This window comes from Barbus barbus (assembly GCF_936440315.1).
Source record: "Barbus barbus genome assembly, chromosome: 30".
NCBI classification, from domain to species: Eukaryota; Metazoa; Chordata; class Actinopteri; order Cypriniformes; family Cyprinidae; genus Barbus; species Barbus barbus.
Window position 1 is genome coordinate 10796973 of NC_136758.1, and position 18844 is coordinate 10815816.

The 18844-nt window shown below is 35.4% G+C and overlaps 3 protein-coding genes across 4 annotated transcripts in view; 1 reads left to right on the forward strand and 2 right to left on the reverse strand.

Moving 5' to 3' along the window:
* Positions 1–18844, forward strand: part of LOC306850608 (dihydropyrimidinase-related protein 5-like) — a 618334-nt gene that overhangs the window by 424569 nt on the left and 174921 nt on the right. The window lies entirely within an intron of this gene.
* LOC306850749 (trifunctional enzyme subunit alpha, mitochondrial-like) lies at positions 1193–11021 on the reverse strand. Of its 2 annotated transcripts, XM_079386590.1 has the most exons (20): positions 10871–11021; positions 9458–9499; positions 8610–8680; positions 8393–8526; positions 8140–8278; positions 7768–7887; positions 7570–7672; positions 7139–7261; positions 6823–6941; positions 6681–6737; positions 6285–6394; positions 5147–5281; positions 4308–4479; positions 4139–4225; positions 3924–4064; positions 3766–3834; positions 3350–3545; positions 2290–2404; positions 1983–2128; positions 1193–1867 (listed from the first exon to the last, which is right to left on the reverse strand). In XM_079386590.1, exons 1-20 carry the CDS (start codon positions 10935–10937, stop codon positions 1722–1724), a joined length of 2292 nt encoding a protein of 763 aa, XP_079242716.1. In that variant the 5' UTR covers positions 10938–11021; the 3' UTR covers positions 1193–1721. The 2 variants fall into 2 exon arrangements, with proteins under 2 accessions (XP_079242716.1, XP_079242717.1); XM_079386591.1 differs by lacking the exon at positions 9458–9499 and having other exon boundaries at positions 10871–10964.
* LOC306850095 (proton-coupled zinc antiporter SLC30A1-like) lies at positions 13878–17099 on the reverse strand. Its single transcript, XM_079385536.1, has 2 exons — positions 16194–17099; positions 13878–15297 (listed from the first exon to the last, which is right to left on the reverse strand). The coding sequence occupies exons 1-2, from the start codon at positions 16759–16761 to the stop codon at positions 14444–14446; spliced, it is 1422 nt and encodes a 473-aa protein (XP_079241662.1). The 5' UTR covers positions 16762–17099; the 3' UTR covers positions 13878–14443.

The following is an 18844-nucleotide window of genomic DNA, read 5'->3' on the forward strand; positions in this document are numbered from 1 at the left end:
AAAGTTTTCTATTTTGTAATGAACAATTTCATTTAAAATAATGTACAACCATGAATAAAAAAATATTTAATGTATACAAAAAACTTGACAACTAACTGAAAACAAGTTTTACTAAAACAAAAAATTACTAAAAAAAATCTATTAAAGCTAATATATACAGAAATTTAAAAAAAAATTAAATGAAAATTAAGTAATAATACGAAACTATTTTAAAATATTAAGAAAAACTATGACAGTATATAAATGATACATAAATAACACTTGTCCAGAAAGATATTTCAAATATCAGTGCAATAAGTGGAATAATGTAGTCAGCTGGTGATTATCACAAAATAAACACATCCAAAGTTGATTTCTTCATTTAATTAGCAAATTACACTGGATCAGGGGAAGTCGTGGCCTAATGGTTAGAGAGTCGGACTCGTAATCCAAAGGTTGCGGGTTCGAGTCCCCGGCCGGCAGGAATTGTAGGTGGGGGGAGTGAATGTCCAGTGCTCTCTCCACCCTCAATACCACGACTGAGGTGCCCTTGAGCAAGGCACCGAACCCCCAATTGCTCCCCGGGCGCCGCAGCATAAATGGCTGCCCACTGCTCCAGGTGTGTGTTCACGGTGTGTGTGTGTTCACTGCTGTGTGTGTGCACGTTGGATGGGTTAAATGCAGAGCACGAATTCTGAGTATGGGTCACCATACTTGGCAGTATGTCACTTCACTTCACTTTATTTATGTTACTGATCTATGGAGCGCCCCCTGTTGGAGATCCGGTTTTCTCCTTATAAGAAAATAACATTGACCTTTCCACTCCATTTAGTTTATTGATTGCACTTCAGCAGGTCTGTAGAAAAGACAGGGACATATTTCATATTATGCTACAATAATGATCTAAAAAAATGTTTTCTGCTGTAGTATTCAAGTTACTATAAAGATGCTGTACAGCTTCATTTAAATTTTAATATACATCCTATATTTTTAATATTATTGAATCAAGTTTGTCATTATAAAATGTATGTTTCATAGACATTTTTTTTAGTAAAGTAGGTAGTTAACAGATTATCACCCTGTTTGAAATGTATCATAACAGCTCTGCATGTCTACATCATGCTTATAACATCAGAAAGAGAAGTTCCCATGACCTAAATGGTGCCATCTGTAAAAACCACATGGAATCAATAAAAACACCATAATCACAGAAGACTTGAGCATTTCATTTATTTCACAGACATTATTTTTTTTATGTGAGGCCACGTTCTATGTCCAGAGAGACAGATTGAGCATCAAAGCTCACTGAAATTAAAACAGTTATTTTACAGACAAGTGCTTTTGGACTATACCCCAGAAAACATGAGCATTAGGTTTTGATTTTGACACCAGGGCTGTACTGGAATGCGCCTGATGTCTCTGCCTGTACAGTTTGTACACAACCATTAGAAAATAATTTCACCTAAAGAGTTCGTTAATATACAAAAACAACTCAAAAACCAATTCATTTAATTCAGTAAAAGACTATCGCTTGGCTAAAGTCTACCTGAATATTAGTCATGCACATGGCATCTTACTGGGAAAAGTGATATTTCATACTGTAATGTATTATGTCTGTTTTAAGGAACAAAAAGGCCCTTCACATTCTGTATTCTCGTTTTAAGTGCACAATCGCGATTGCTTGTTTTTCACGTAAATCTCTGAAACTTCAATGAAGTAGTAATGGCACATGATGGCTAAAGTCACTTGTGAAATTTCTTGCTCTGATCCTTTGCGTGATCGAGCAGCAGCTGACAAGGTGTAAACTGGTTCCCAAAGACCTCCTCAAACCTTCTCATCTTCTCCACAAGTTTGTCTGCGCCAAAGCTGTCCACAAACCTGAAGGGTCCTGCAATTAGATAATTAACACAATGATGGGACTGAATGCACATTATCCTTTAAAATTTCTTTTACAGTTTCAGGATAAGTTCAAATCAAAGTAAATCTAGACTTTGGACTCTCACCTCCAAGGCAGGGTGGAAAGCCGAGACCAAACACGGCCCCAATGTCACCCTCCACTGGACTGGCAAGGATTCCCTCTTGCAAACACAGAACAGCCTCATTCACAAAACGGGACACCAACCTGTACTGAATATCTGAGTCTGAAGATCTGGGTGGAGAGACAGAAAGAAGCAGTGATGACAAAAATAGTTTTTTTTCTTTTCCTTGGATGAAAAATGATGGATTACCCTATTACAGAACAATAACACTGCATCTGTCCTGTTAAAATGTTACCTTACGAATTGAAACTAAAGAGTCTGGACAACTTACATAGCAGCGTTTGGCGTCAGCTTGTATGATTCCAAAATCTCCAGAGCTTCTGTGTTCACATCCCTGCGTTTAAGTCCAGGCTGGTAGATGTAGCAGCCCTTGCCTGATTTACGGCCTAATTGCAAATTAAGAAGAAATAATTTATGACAAATTATACTGAACATGTTAACATCGCTAAAGCCCGCTAAAGATTAAGACTTAAAGGGATAGTTCACCCAAAAATGAAAATTCCGTCATTAATTGCATGTGACATCAGTGGTTCAACCGTATTTTTACGAAGCTCACCCTATAGCGCCATTTTGAAGAGTAACACATGTAAATGTGTTTACGTTGTTTACGCTCTGATCTGAATGTAAACAACATTCCCACATACGTTACATACATTGCATTTTGGAGAGTATCACATACATAAACAGAGGAGAAGAATTGTTGAATAAAGTCGTTATTTTTGTTTTCTTTGCGCACAAAAAGTATTCTCGTAGCTTCGTAAAATTACGGTTGAACCACTGATGTCACATGGACTATTTTAACGATCTCCTTGCTATGTTTCTGAGCCTTTATCGTGTCCTTGCTGTCTATGCGGGGTCAGAGAGCTCTCGGATTTCATCAAAAATATCTTAATATTTGTGTTCTGAAGATGAACGAAGGTCTTACGTGTTTGGAACAACAAGAAGGTGAGTAATTATAAATGATAATTTTTGGGTGAACTATCCCTTTAAATGAGTATTTAACTGCTGAAAAAACAGACAAATGAATACTACCAAAATAAAACAACTACATAAGAAAACATATGATAAATTAGACCGTATTGAACAATTTTTTTTACATTTTCTAATAGTATTTAATATTATTATTTTAACAAATATTATTATACTTTATTATGATTTAATATGATTATTTTCCAGTAATTACAACTTTAATGTTTCAAATATTATTTTGCTTTTGAAAATTGATCTTTGGAGATTGATCCCTGCGTTCGCACACTCTATTTTGAAGGTTCAGCTGTATGCAAACACATTCACATCAAAACTATACTTTGTCCTTAAGCTAAAGAATGTACCTTTAAATCCTTTGTCCACCATGCTCTTCAAAAACTCAACATTTCCCCCTCCAAATCTGGAGCCGAAGGCCTTGCCGAGGTCTTCAGCCACATGAGCTGCCACATCAATGCCCACTTCATCAGCCAGGGTTGCAGCACCAACAGGAAAGCCAAAGCCTGTGGTCAGGGAATCTAGCTTCTTGGGATCAACACCTTCCTGTATGTTGAAAATACAAAGATCTGCATATCAGGCATGTTACTATTAAGAGTGTCATCATAGCCTGGTTTATATTTATATATATATTTATATATATATATATATATATATATATATATATATATATATATATATATATATATATATATATATATATATATATATAACACTTTTACAACAGATGGGAATAAATGAATAATTCAGAAGGAAATACACAAACCTGCAATACACGCACTGCCTCAGCCAACATGGGAGCTAGACATCTGGTGGTATAGAAACCTGGTCCGTCCTGAAGACAAACATTGCAATTTGTTATTCCAAAGCATTTTAGTGGATAACAGACCCATAAAATGTGAATTTTGAAAATCTATGTCTCACCCCAACAACGATAATAACTTTGCCTTGCTTCAGGCCGACCGCCACCGCTGAGGCTGTTGTGTCCTTGGAGGTTTTATCAGTGGTGATGATCTCCAGTAGCTGCATCTTGTCGACTGGAGAAAAGTAGTGCATTCCAATTACCTGAAACAAAACAGGAAACATATTCAAGATTGTCTCTAAACTTCACATGGTGGTCAAGAACTCAAGTTTCTTACCTTTTCAGGTCGCTTGCTGACAGCTGCAATATCTTTGATTGGTAAAGCAGATGTGTTGGTAGCAAATATACAGTGTGGAGGAATCACCTGGGATGAGAAAATATGGTATCATCAAGGATTTAGTATTTAGGAGAATTTGAAATCTCAGTCTTGTTAGATCTTAACTTACTGCTTCAACTTCTTTTAGGACTTTGTGTTTGATGCTCAGGTCCTCAAAAACAGCTTCAATGATCATGTCAGCTTTATTAAAGCCATTGTAGTCAAGCTGTCCAGTTAGGTTGGAGAGAAAACTGTCCCTTTCGAATGATGTCATACTCTTCTTCTTAGTCTTGTCATTTAGCCTGAAAATAAAATAAAATTAATAGTATTAAATAAATCTAACAAAAGCCAATAAAATATACAAACAGAATAAAAAAATAATAAAATGAAAAAAATAAATGCTCCTCTCCCACCATCAAAGCAACTTTAACTTAGCTTAAAGGAATAGTTCACAGAAAAAATTAAATTCAACCCATAAGACAGAAATGAATACATTGTTAATGAAAATTAAGAGATTTGTCCTTCCATTGAAAGTCCAGGAAACCAAAACAGGTCATAAAGGTGTAATAAAACCTCCATATGAATCGAACGCTCTAATCCACTGGTCTCAAACGCAATTCCTGGAGGGCCACAGCTCTGCACAGTTTAGCTTCAACCAAAAAAGTATTTTCATAGCTTCATAAAATTACGGTTGTCACATGGACTATTTTAACAATGTCCTTACTACCTTTCTGGGCCTTGAACGTGTCAGTTGCATTGCTGTCTATGGAGGGTCAGAAAGCTCTCCAATTTAATCAAAAATATATTAATTTGTGTTATGAAGATGAACAAAGTTCTTACAGGTTTGGAACGACATGAGGGTGAGTAATTTATGACAGAATTTTCATTTTTGGGTGAACTATCCCTTGAAGCATTACTGAAACCCTTTCATAATAATAAACCCTTTAATAATATCCCTTTAATACTCACCCTTTATAGACTTGCTGCTCTCCATGACCGAGTCCTTCCAGTGTAGTGTCCTTAAGAATGGTGTGAATGCCTTTATCTACAGACACTTGAGCAATGCCAGCGCCCATCAGCCCTGCTCCCAAGATAGCAAGTGTTCTAAAAACAAAAATAAATCAAGAAAAATTACTATTTTACAAGCAATAAACATAAATCATTAAAGCTGCAGTCCATAAGTTTTGCCTCTTTGTCGCCATCTCTGTTTGAAACCTGCAATTGCAGTTATTTGTGGAATTATGATTCCATTATGAATTATGGACTGTCAGTCACCACACCGGTGTGGATACTGTACTTCGGGAATCCTAGATTCTAGCCTACGTCTTGGAATATATGACCCAAATAAGAATTTTCAGTGGATATTGTCATCTGAACAAGTAAGTAACAAGTCTGCCACTTTTGTTCTGACCAACTGAGGAAAAAACCATTACAAAACATCAGCATTGCTTGACTATATGTATGTGGTGTGTATTAGCGTTACAATTTCTGTACAGTCTAATCATTAATTGTCATTTCATTCCAATTTCATATAAAGAAATAGTTTGAACCAAAACAGCAAATTATTCTCTTTAAAATACAAAACTTGTGTAATCCCATGTAGGTTATCTGTAATCAGATGCAAATGTATAATCTAATTTCAGTCACTTACATGCGCTTCATAAACACATAATCCCTTCTGGATTCCAATCCGCCATCAAAATTATAAATGTAATTATTCCAGCTGCTGTGAGAAAAGCCTGTAAATGATCCGCCACCTGCAGTATCCTCACGTGATATAGCCTACTAGCCGGGACTCAATCTTTATGTTTACAGACGTGACGTAATGACGCAGCATCATGCACAAATTTCCCGCGAAACCCTACCAGTACCACTCAAATTAGAAAACATTATTATAAGCTTACCGTTGTGAATCGGGCTAAGGTAAGGAGATAGTTTTGAACACTGGCTGGTTATGTACTTGCTCAAAAACTGATTTTGGATTATTTTTAACCAAAAAAAGTTACTGACTGCAGGTTTAAGTAGCTGCATTATCAATTAAGTCATGCAGCAACTGTCAATCTACCTTACAAATTTACTCATGATTATAGAGTAAGAATATACATACTTTACTTCCTTTCCAGGGGTTCCGAATCGATTCTTCTTGCATGTGACCTGACCGTGGTAAAGGCCAATAAGTGCTTTAGACTCAGGGCTCATGGCTAGCTTGCCAAAATTCTGAAATGGAGATGAAGAGTGCATTTTAATATTATACATTGTCTTTATTTTTAACCAAAGCCTGCATTAACCAAATATTATCATTAAATGAAAATTGACAGCTAATTCAACATGCTTTCAGTTGCAACGTTCAAAATCCTCCTGAAAAATACACCTGATCAGAAACGCGGGTGAGGTTTTGAGGAAAGTGATGTCTAGTTAAGTGGAATAATTCATGCGATGTTGTTCGTTAAATTAAATGTAGAATAGAACTGATAATAAACAGTTTAAAAACTTTTCACAGCACCTGTGCCTCAGCCAGGTAACCTGCAGTCGGACCCTGTTCTAGACCAGCCTTCACACACTGAAAGAGAAAACAAGCAGAACATAATTTTCTATTTCTACCATGATTTAAGATAACACATCACACTGAATAACAAATATCATACTTCAATTATTTTCAGTGGGGCAGGGTACAGTCCCTTGGTCTGTTTCATGACTTTATTCTCAACTGTATTGTAGATCTGCTGTCTCACAAACGGGTAACTCATGACATAGTCTTGAATTTCTGCAAGGAAATAATTAGATATAACCTGAATAATTTCAGTGATAAAGCATAAATTGTGGTGTATAAAGGCAATATTCTTAATCTTGCAAAAGATTAACAGTTTTAATCTTAACTATGCAAAAGTCTCATTAAATTGTAGTTTCTAAATTATTTTAGACACATAATTGACTACTAATTTGACTATTGCAAACACTTACTCTGCATCAAGCCCTTTTCTTTGGTAAGTGGGATTTGCTTCTTAGCAAGCCCTCTGGCAGCCTCCACAGCTACTTCCTCCAAGTATTCAATGGTCCTCTCCTCTGGACTCTTCAATCCAGGCCCTGTTTTTAAAAAAATAAATTAATACTTTTATTCAGCAAGGATGTAATAAATAGATGAAAAGTGACAGGAAAGACTTGAATGCTTATACTAAAAATATAAATATAAGTATAATGATCTTTCTATTTAAGAATCCTGAAAAACATATTATGGTTGCCAAAAAACATTAAAATATAAATATCAGTATTTATATTAATAAAAATATTACCATTTATAATATATAAAAAATATTAAGTAACATAACATTGTTTCAATATTTCACAATATACTGTTTTACATACACAATTGCAATATACAGAAATTGTTTTACCAAGAGTATCCACCAGCTGGTGAACCAGTCCCATTTTCTTGGCTTTATCTGGTCGGATGCTCCTTCCTGTTAGCACCAAATCAAAGCCACTGGGAAGACCAAGCTGTATAAACGAAATGTGCAAAAACAATCAGACTTGAGTCGTGAAGAATCAATCAAGAGAATCATTACTAAATGTGATGTTGGCATATTGCTGACCATTTTGGGCAGTCTCTGTGTTCCTCCAGCTCCAGGCAGAAGGCCGAGCATGACCTCAGGGCAGCCCAGAACCGTCTTCTTACTCTTGGTGGCTATTCTGTACTGACAGGCAATAGCAAACTACAAAGACAAAATACACAATATCAACACTGTATTTTTTCTGTAGAACTAAATGCTAACTCAATTTTAGTGTTGAATTTAGGTTATTTGCTTCTCAGTTATCTAATTTATTGCTTGTATAACTAATAATCATTAACAAATGATAAAACATATACAGAAAATTTCTAAACATTAGGTCCAAAATTTGACTGTAATCTTTGTGTTCACCATGTGGAAGGAGAAAATGACCACAAATACACACAAATCCAATACCTCTAATCCTCCACCAAGGCACGATCCATTAATGGCAGCGACAATAGGCTTAGGAGACTTCTCAATCTTCTCAAACATCCTCTGGCCCTCTTGAGAAAGGCCTGTAACCTCCTCTGCAGTCTTACAGGCCTGAATCATGCTAAATACATGGTACAGGAAAAAAAACACACACACACAGGCAAGATATCAGCATTGTATTTGATAATGATCACCACAATCAGTTAATAAACATATTATGAATCCTGATACTAACTTAAGGTCTGCTCCTGCAATGAAGCTGCCGGGTTTGGATGAGATGAGAACAACACTCTGGACAGCATTGTTTCCCCAAATCTCATCCATAACTTCTGTCATCTCACTTTGCATTTGAACAGACAGCGTGTTGACCTAGTCACCACAAAAACACATTTCGATATATTATAATATCATTTGAATGCATAAATGCATGGTTTTGAGGAGATAATTATTACCCGTGCACTGGGGTCATTCATGCGGATCACAGCTACATCTCCCTTGATCTCATAGTTCACATGTGTACGAGCTGAGGAAACATTGAAAAGACATGAAAAAACAATCAACACATGAAATAGAGATTATAAAAACACTAAATAAATGTTATATATATATATATATATATACACACACATACACACACATACATGTATACGAAAAGGCATCAAAACTTACTTTAATACAGCCTTAAATGTTTTTATTTTTTCGTTCATTAGAATGTTTTCTGTTTATTTTATCATTTCTGAGCAAAATATGATCTCATGCATATTTATCATGATTAAAATAAAAAAAATTATTTAGTGTAACAATAATTTGCATACCAAAAAATCTTGTCATGCATATTAAGAACAAGAATCATTCAATGACATTGAAATACTCACAGTGCAGCCCTAAAATACTAATTAACTGTCTACTTAAATATTTATCAATCTTTGCCGCAATCCTTCAAACCACTAGGTACTTGTATGTCAACAAGAAGTTCATATAATTACAGAGTATAATTCAGTACGGTCACTTTTTCGTTAATATACTTTAAGTACAGTTCAGAATAAGCATATGTTGAATATTTTGAAATTTTATTTTCACAAACGTTATTTGAAGCATTAAAGTAGACAAATTTAGAAGCATTTAATATGCTTTCTGTGTATATAAAATCACCTAATGCAGTCCCCAAAACGGGAAATTTCATCTTTTATCCATATCTACGTATGTATGTATGTATGTATGTATGTATGTATGCATGCATGTATATATACATACACACACACTTTCATTTTATTTTATATGTAATATATAATGATTTTACCCATCATACAAGCAGCAACTCTAAAGGTCCGTCTGGTGACACCTTTATTGGATGAAAAAAAAAAAAAGTTAATAGTGATGAATATACAAGGTTCTCAGAAGTCATAATAGCAAATATGTGACCCTGGACCACAAAACCAGTCTTAAGTGTCCATTTTTCGAAATTAAGTTTTATGCATCATCTGAAAGTTGAATAAATAAGCTTTCCATAGATGTATGGTTTGTTAGGATAGGACAATATTTGGCCGAGATGCAACTATTTGAAAATCTGGAATCTGAGGGTGCAAAAAAATCTAAATATTGAGAAAATCACCTTTAAAGTCGTCCAAATTAAGTCCTTAGCTATGCATATTACTAATCAAAAATTAAGTTTTGATATATTTACAGTACGAAATTGACTAAATATCTTCATGGAACATGATCTTTACTTAATATCCTAATGATTTTTGGCATAAAAGAAAAATCGATAATTTTGACCCATACAATGTATTTTTGGCTATTTCTACAAATATACTCCAGCGACTTGAGACTGGTTTTGTGGTCCAGGGTCACATATAAAAGACCTCTAACCAGTGAGGGTTGATTATCGTCTGTGTGTGCAAATCGAAAGATTCATATTTTCAGATCAGAGCTGTGAGTGTAAATTTCAACTTACAAATACGAATGTTAATATGACAAGTTCTCACATTCAGATCAACAAGCTCTCGAGTTTAGCTACTGATCTACCTTCATAGTCAAGCTAGGATAAGTTGAAAGACACGCAGAAGAATGCAGACAGTCCTGTAGAGGACACTACTCCAGTATTACAGTCACACATGAACTTTAACCTACTTTCCCCTTAACCTACACTACAACCACAATGATAATGCCATACACTTCTCAATGACGATGAACACATTATGAACTGAATACAAAGTGTCTCTCTAAACAAATCTGACTTATCAGACATAATTTAATAATAATTCTTATATTATGTATTAGAAACCAAGTAGCAGGTCTGTTCCAAACATCCCCGATTACACTAGTTTTCAACGGCAGAGGGAATGACTCCATATTAAACACGTTATATATATTTATATTTATTCGTTTTGCCATGCATTAACAGATAATTGGCAGTATTAGCAATCTGAATGGGAACAGCATGCTAACGCTAGTGAATAAAATAAAAACGTCATTTATAAACACTAGCATTTCGTTGCATACACCGTAATGTTACTGCAATGTAAACTGAAACTTATACATTCACAAAACATTCATCACTAGACCTTGAGTTAATTAGCAGTTGAGCTAAGCTACTACTGTGGAGTATGACTGAGATATGACTCTTCAAAGTGGTTTATTTATGCAAGTGTCAAAGCGATATACGACAGGGATGTAAAGAACTGTAAGAAAAGATTGTGGTTGTGTGAAGTACCTGGAAACAGAGTATATCTTCTAGTTGTGAGCCTGGAGAGGGAACCGAGGGCTCGTACGCCGGCCATGTTTGGAGGTCAATGTGTGTGATGACTGACTAGAGGAGGAGGAGACATGTATTTGACTGCACTGCCACAGACCTGCTCTATAACACTACCTCAGGTAACGAGTGAATGTATAAGATCATTTCAATTATATGAATATTTCAATTAATTCATTTTAAATATCTCTGCATAATTATAGGTTACTAATTAAACTAGCTTCTCATATCATATGGATAAAGCAAAACAGAGACATACAGTACTAACACATTAACATTTTACTTTCAACTTTTTACTCAATAAGTTATGCTGAAAATATACTTTTGCATCACTTTAGGAAAAAAATAATTAGCAATAGAGGGATTCCCCCAGTTTATGTATCTACATAGTGTGCATTTATGATCATTTAATGCGTGTCATTTTTGTATCATTAAGATTAGTTTTTATTAGTATTTTGAATGAATTTTCTGTTATATTTTCATGTTTAAAATTTTTAAATTATTATTATTTTCTGTTTTACTTTTAGTTAAGTACATCATCTTAAACTTAATGAAAATATTGAATAATAAAACTTTTATTTTATTTCAAGTGTTATGGATTTCGTTTGCTTTATTCAACTAATAATGTGCAATCAGTTGCAACTCTGTCAATATCTCCACAATTGCTTGAAAGCCTGCAATGTAATGTTCATCCACAAGATGGCAAAAACGCAATAAAATTACCTCTGTAAGACATAATTGCAGTAACTTTGTGATTTTTTCCACTTATTGTTTGTACAGTCTGTATTTATTTCCCCCACTCCTCTTTATTGTTACTTTGCTATATTTCTTATGTTGTAACTACTGTTTCTTAAAGGTACAGTTCAGCCCATATTAAAATTAATAATTTTCTCCCCTTCAATGCCATCCTATGTGGCCTATGACGTCCTTTCTTCTGCAGTACACAAAGATTTTTAGTAAATATTTTGGCTCTGTAGGTCTACTCTATACAATTCAAGTTAATAGTGACCAAAATTTGTATTTTTATGTAAAAGCACCACAAAATAATCCATGATTCCAGTGGTTTAATATATGCCTTCTAATCAGTTTTGGGTGAGATCAAACCCATTTATTTATTTATGAATGATCTCTTTGGTGATCATAATTGCAAGGGATTGCAACATCGCAGTTACGTTGCCAATAAATCAAAATTGCCAAAAATATTACTAATAGTTGGGAACATTAGGATATTGTTGTGAGTTGTTAATTTGATAGTAACTTGTGCTTTTGCAACATTGCAGTTAAATTACCAACTAAGCCCCACTCACACCACTATATCTACCACTATATCTTTATTGTTATTATTATAGTTAGTGCCCTTGCTGTGAATGGGCCTTTAGTAAGTATTGAAAGGACTAAAAAGTATGAATAAATTATGTAGCTGTATGTCATGTTTTTACTGGAAAGTAATATCAATAATGAAGCACTATTGTACTAACCAAGCAAAAGGTTGTGTTCTTTATATTTTGTTCTTGCATGTTACAGTGGTCTCATTGTAAGGCTTGTACTTTCACAACGAGTTCCATCTGAACTCGGGACCGTTCTCACATGATAAACTCGGTCATCCCCAGCCCCTTCATCATACTCTCAGTTCAACAGTCAATAGGTTCAAATGAACTTTTCCACATTTAACCTGCTTAAGAAGCAAGAAAAAAATCTCCTTACAGATGTACAGCAACGCAAACAGCACAAGACACTGATTGCTGCATGACTGTCAATAGCTGTCAATCAATTATTAATTATTGCAATAGTAGACACGCATCAGGTCTCTTATCCTAGAGAATTGATTTGAAGACTATGCAATAACTGAATAAGAACCATTCTCCATTGTTCTGAAACAGGGCCCCATACACTGCTTTACTGATTGCATCACACTGCCCTCATTAAGTGCTCCCCACCCTTATCCCAATACTGTTGTTTCATAACAAACATCCCCTGATCCTCCACATAGCCATGCAAGAGTAGAAATCTATTTAAAGAATTCAACCAAGTCACTAAATACTTATCTCAGTGTTTAAAGTGCAGTTGGTTCCAAGGTCCATTAAAGACATGATCTGTTTGTACAGCTGTGCAAGGAGCAAGATGTCATTTTGTGTGAGAGGACACCACTGACCGCTGCATCTCATGTAGCATTGCATCACTTGCTCACTAATGGTTCCTCTGCAGTGAATGGGTGCCGTCAGAATGAGAGTCCAAACATCTGATAAAAACATCACAATAATCCACACGACTCCAGCCCATCAATTAACATTTTGTGACATTAAAAGCTGTATGTTTGTAAGAAACAAATCCATCATTAAAGTGTGTAAATTTAAAAACCTTTGACCAAAATACCATATTCATAATCCATAATAATACTTTCTCCAGTGAAAAGGAGGGATCCATCGATCCCCTGTTGCCTTCTCACATTAAAATACTGAAATATTTGTTTAGAAAAGTACTCAAACAGAACAGAAATAGCATCTGTGCATATTTCTCTCCTGACTTAGACCAGATGACTTTTTCACTGGAGAAAGCAAAGTTATGGATAATTTAGCAGCTGTTTTAACTCTCATTCTGACGGCACCCATTCATTTTAAATTTCATTCAAATTAGAATTTTTAGGTGAACTGTTTCTTTAAAAAGAGACTCCGATGATAACAGTATGTAAAGTAAGTATGTAAAAACTTTTTAATAAACATTATATATTTCTGTGGATTATAAACCACAAAAGTATTTAATTAAAAAATGTTTACAATGCCAAAAATTTGAATATTGTAGGAATTGTTTAATTTGATGAACATGCAGGCCTGCATTTGTTCGCAAAAGTGTATGATATTTTCATTAAAAAAACTGATGCAACATGAATTTGCATATTCTTGAATTATACTTTAAACTATTTATGAAATATAACATCTCCTAATAATTTGCATCAATATCTTCATTTTTAATATGTAAAGTGACCTTTAATATCTATCTTTATAGCAATCAATAAGAAACAACATACAAAATATGGATTCAGTTTTTATATATATCAGGTTTATATATTGAACACAGCATGAAATCTAATGTTGTTGTGTTTAACAAACCCAGCTCTCTCAAACATACTTCTGCAACAAGCAGATTTGAAATAGTCTTTAAAAACACACTAATACACCAGGAATATTCTTGGAGTATAACAAACTATTTATGAAAAAATAAATATCTGCTATTATTAGGCATCAATATGTCTTCATTTGTAAATACGTATAGTGACATTTATTACCTATCTATCTAGTAATCAATAAGAACCAATATACATAATATGAATAAAGTTGTTTTCATTTTTTTATATATCTGGATTATATACAGAACACAGCATGAACTGAATGTTGTTGGGTTTAACAAACCCAGCTCTCTAAAAGACACACTTCTGCAATAAGCAGATTTGAAAAAGTCCAGACAATTGCCCTATTTTTTTCCTGCAGCAATCAGCTATGAGCAAGTGGACATGTGCAACTCATGCAATATAATGTCCTAAACCGTTGATTCCATCTCTGTATGTACAGTATCCTCCACTTCTTTCCGATCAGACCATCCTACAGTGTGCCTGCAGGACTTTTCTTTACTCTTGGTCAACTCCGACTCTGGCTTAGCCCTTTTAGTCGGATTACAACATAGCTTGCGTTCGCATTGACTTCGACAGGAAAGCTCACACTGAGAGTCACCAAATCCTTCAGAAATGGGAGAAAATTCTGGCTGAACAGTAGTAGCATGGATGCCTTCATCGTGGAAAATGTCTTTAATGCGCTTGGCAATGTCCATGTAAGAAGCTGGATCCGTGCATTTGATGTGAGCGGTTGCAATAATGCGAGACCCAGCCAGCTGCCAGATATGCAGGTCATGAACAGCCTTAACTCCATCCAAGCTCCTTAGCTTCCCATTCAGCTTGTGCATATCGATCTGTTTGGGTACTGTTTGTAGGAGAATCAGAGCCGACTCCTTTAGGAGAGGGAACGTTGTGTAGAGCAAAATACACACCATTATTACACATAACGTTGGGTCCAGGTAAAGCACCCAGCATGGTCCGGCCACAGAGACCGTTCTGGGCATCCTGTCAGGTGTTTTGGATATGCTCAGGACTGTGGTATTAACATGTTGGTGTTCAGACAAGTGGCTGCTACGGCAGGGGTTGAAACAGACTGTGTCGCTGTGGCATGGTATCCACACAAAATTGAAGATCAAGGCGTTGACTACCACAATGACGGACCCTAATGCATCACCGAGCACGTGCAGGAACACCCCACGCATGTTCATCTGGGAGGCCGACTCAGAACTATGATCCAAGTCCTCCAACGAGCCATTAGCAGTGATTTTGATGTTTAGGCTGTCTGGAAAAGTCAGCAAAATGAGCAGAAAAATAAAGCATTGTTTTCAATTATATGTGTTTTTCATTAGGTTATGTGCATAAAAATGAAGCCAAACTATCACACTTTTTGAAATGACAAAATCCCATAAAAAAACAAAAACAAACTAATATTATGGGGATTTTTTTGCACTAAAATATTCACCATAGAAAACTGCATTGACACAGTTCCACACTTTCTGAATTTCCATGTTTTTGACTGGATACCAATTTCTAGCTGAAGAAATACTAACTAAAAAACAGGAACAGTCCTGTTCCTCATGTACATACTATGTACTTATTATAGTAATTACAATAGGTACTATCCTTGAACCTTACCTACCCCACGTAGTTACCTTATATTTTAGTACTTTCTTAAGTTAGTACACTATAAGTAAATGCACTGTAAAATACAGTGCAACCAAAAACCTGATGCTGACTACAGACATTTCCATGATCGTTTTAAGAGTTTATTAATTCTGATGACTGTTCCAGGCCTGGAAATCACACTTTTGAAATTCCCTGATATTACATGACTTTCTGTATTTCTATGTTATTCCCATTACTTTTCTGGTCGCCTGAAAACCAGACTATAGACTAGGTTTTTTTTATTTATATTTTTGACATTCCCTGATATTTCAAGGTTTTCCGGGACTGTGGGAACAGGACTTTTTAAAATTGATTTTAAGAATTTCCATGTTTTTATTTTTCTAGGTGTAAAAATAACCATTTTAAAATTCCATAATATTTCCTGGTGTTCCAAGAATGTGACAATCCTGAATGTATTTGTATGTTAGATTATAAATAAAGTAATAATGAAAAAACAAACTTTTAATATACTATTATTTACAAATAAATAAAATTGTTATTTAAATCAAATACCTGATTTGAGTTCAGAAGTTTGGTCTCCTTGAGAACTGTTGCTGTTTATCATGAGATCGTATGCTTCTTCGTGTGCCTTTGGTTTTTCATACTCTCTGCGATTTGTGTTGTGAAGATGAGAGTGACCCCCATGAGAGTGTCCGTGCCCACCAAACCCAGCGTGTCCGTGGAACAGGAAAAGACCGAGTACATTCACCAGGAGACCAGCAACACCAACCCAAATGACCACGCGTGGATTCTCAATCTCGTGAGGCAGCGAGTAGCGCTCAGCGGCTTCTAATATAATCGTGAAGCAGAGGGCCGTCAGAAACACGGAGTTAACTAACGCTCCCATCACTTCTGCGCGGATCCATCCATACGTGTTTTTACTTGTGGCACGAGTTGTCTCCGCAAAACTCACCGCGATTAAAGCCACTACCAAAGCTATTACATCCGACAGCATGTGGAAAGAGTCCGACAACATTGCGAGAGATGCAGTTATCCTGCTTACCACAACTTCAACAATGAAAAACACAAGCGTTAAAGACAGCATACCCAGCAAACGCACGCGATTCTGTCCCAAACCCATTTTTGTCTTCAACGGCAAAACAACAACGAAAAAAAGATAATTTGTTTCTTTTAGTACTTGTAATAATTTACATTTCGTGACAAAAACGATTTTAGATGTCTATGGCATTAAGAAGCTATTAATGTTGAAAATAAACGCGTAAACGCTGTTGCTATTGGCAACTCACGACTTGACTAGAAAATTCTGCACAGCGAAACATTCATTCATACTTTCATGTAAGACAGAAACCGAAACGGACGCTATGGACTGATAATGGAATAAAAGACGCTCGTGAATCTGCAGGACAAGTTAAACGAAACTTGAGACTTTGCACCCGGTAAAGTTCTCCACACGGTCTGAGCGGGGACACGCATCCCATTGGCCGAATATGACTGAACGCTGGAGTCACGTGGTCAGTGAGAACACAGTCTGAAGCCGCTCAAACAATGTAAATCATAGCAATCAGTGCATATGGACGAAAATTACTCCAAGGTTTGCACAGATTAGTTACACTGGTAATAAAGAAAGATTAGCATTACCCATAAACTTAATGATTGTAATTATGAGTCACATTAGTATTATTACCCAGCCTGAAAGTTCAGTATGTGCATTAATATTATTCATGTTCTATTCGAAATTATTTTTGGACCCAAAATTCTAAAAGACCTAAATGCAGATAGACAGATAGACAGACAGACAGACAGACAGACAGACAGACAGATAGACAGACAGACAGACAGACAGACAGACAGACAGACATAGACAGACAGACATAGACAGACAGACAGATAGACAGACAGACAGACAGATAGACAGACAGACAGACAGACATAGACAGACAGACAGACATAGACAGACAGACAGATAGACAGACAGACAGACAGACAGACAGATAGACAGACAGACAGACAGACAGACAGACAGACAGACAGATAGACAGACAGACAGACAGATAGACAGACAGACAGACAGACAGACAGACAGACATAGACAGACAGACAGATAGACAGACAGACAGACAGATAGACAGACAGACAGACAGACATAGACAGACAGACAGACATAGACAGACAGACAGATAGACAGACAGACAGACAGATAGACAGACAGACAGACAGACATAGACAGACAGACAGATAGACAGACAGACAGACAGATAGACAGACAGACAGACAGACATAGACAGACAGACACAGACATAGATAGATAGATAGAATACAATGATGATGATACAGACATATAGCATTGTGACCGTATATTTTGCAGCCCTCATCTATATGTGTAATTAAATTATATGTATATGTTAAATATTCCACCATGTGGATGTGAAAATGTAATAGGTCAAATAGGGATATTAACATTAGGGTATCTAACCATTACAACATTATTAAAATTATTTATACAGATGGGGACTGTAAAACAGGCTATGCAATAATCCCATATGATAATCTATGTATGTATGCATGTATGTATGTATGCGTCTATCTATCTATCTATCTATCTATCTATCTATCTATCTATCTATCTATCTATCTATCTATCTATCTATCTATCTATCTATCTATCTATCTATCTATCTATCTATCTATCTATCTATCTATCTATCTATCTATCTATCATCCTTATAGCATATATCAAATAGGAATAACATTACATTTCATTTCCATTTCATTCATTTTTTGATTGTGTGTATACAGTATGTGTGTATAATGTGTGTACTGTAACTGTATATGTGTGTCTGTGAGGAACATAGTAAAATAAAATAATCAAAAAGAAAAACGATGATTATTTTATTTTTATTTATTTTTTGTATTCATATACGTAGGCTATTCATACAAGTATTTTAACTGAAGTGTAGTAATCTTCATAAATTTTGAGCTATTAAAGGATTTTGACTTCTCTCGAACCCTAAACAAACATGAAGGTTAATTCCCATAAACCTAGTCTAATTTTTGAGCATAATGAACTCTTTTAGCCATATACCGCATTTTTGTGCTCTATTACTTATAATAACTTAATCGCCAATAATCTCATGATTGAATGATTATAACCTGCACACCGAATGCGTCAGCACTTCACGCAGAGAGAAAATTTGCTAGTCTAC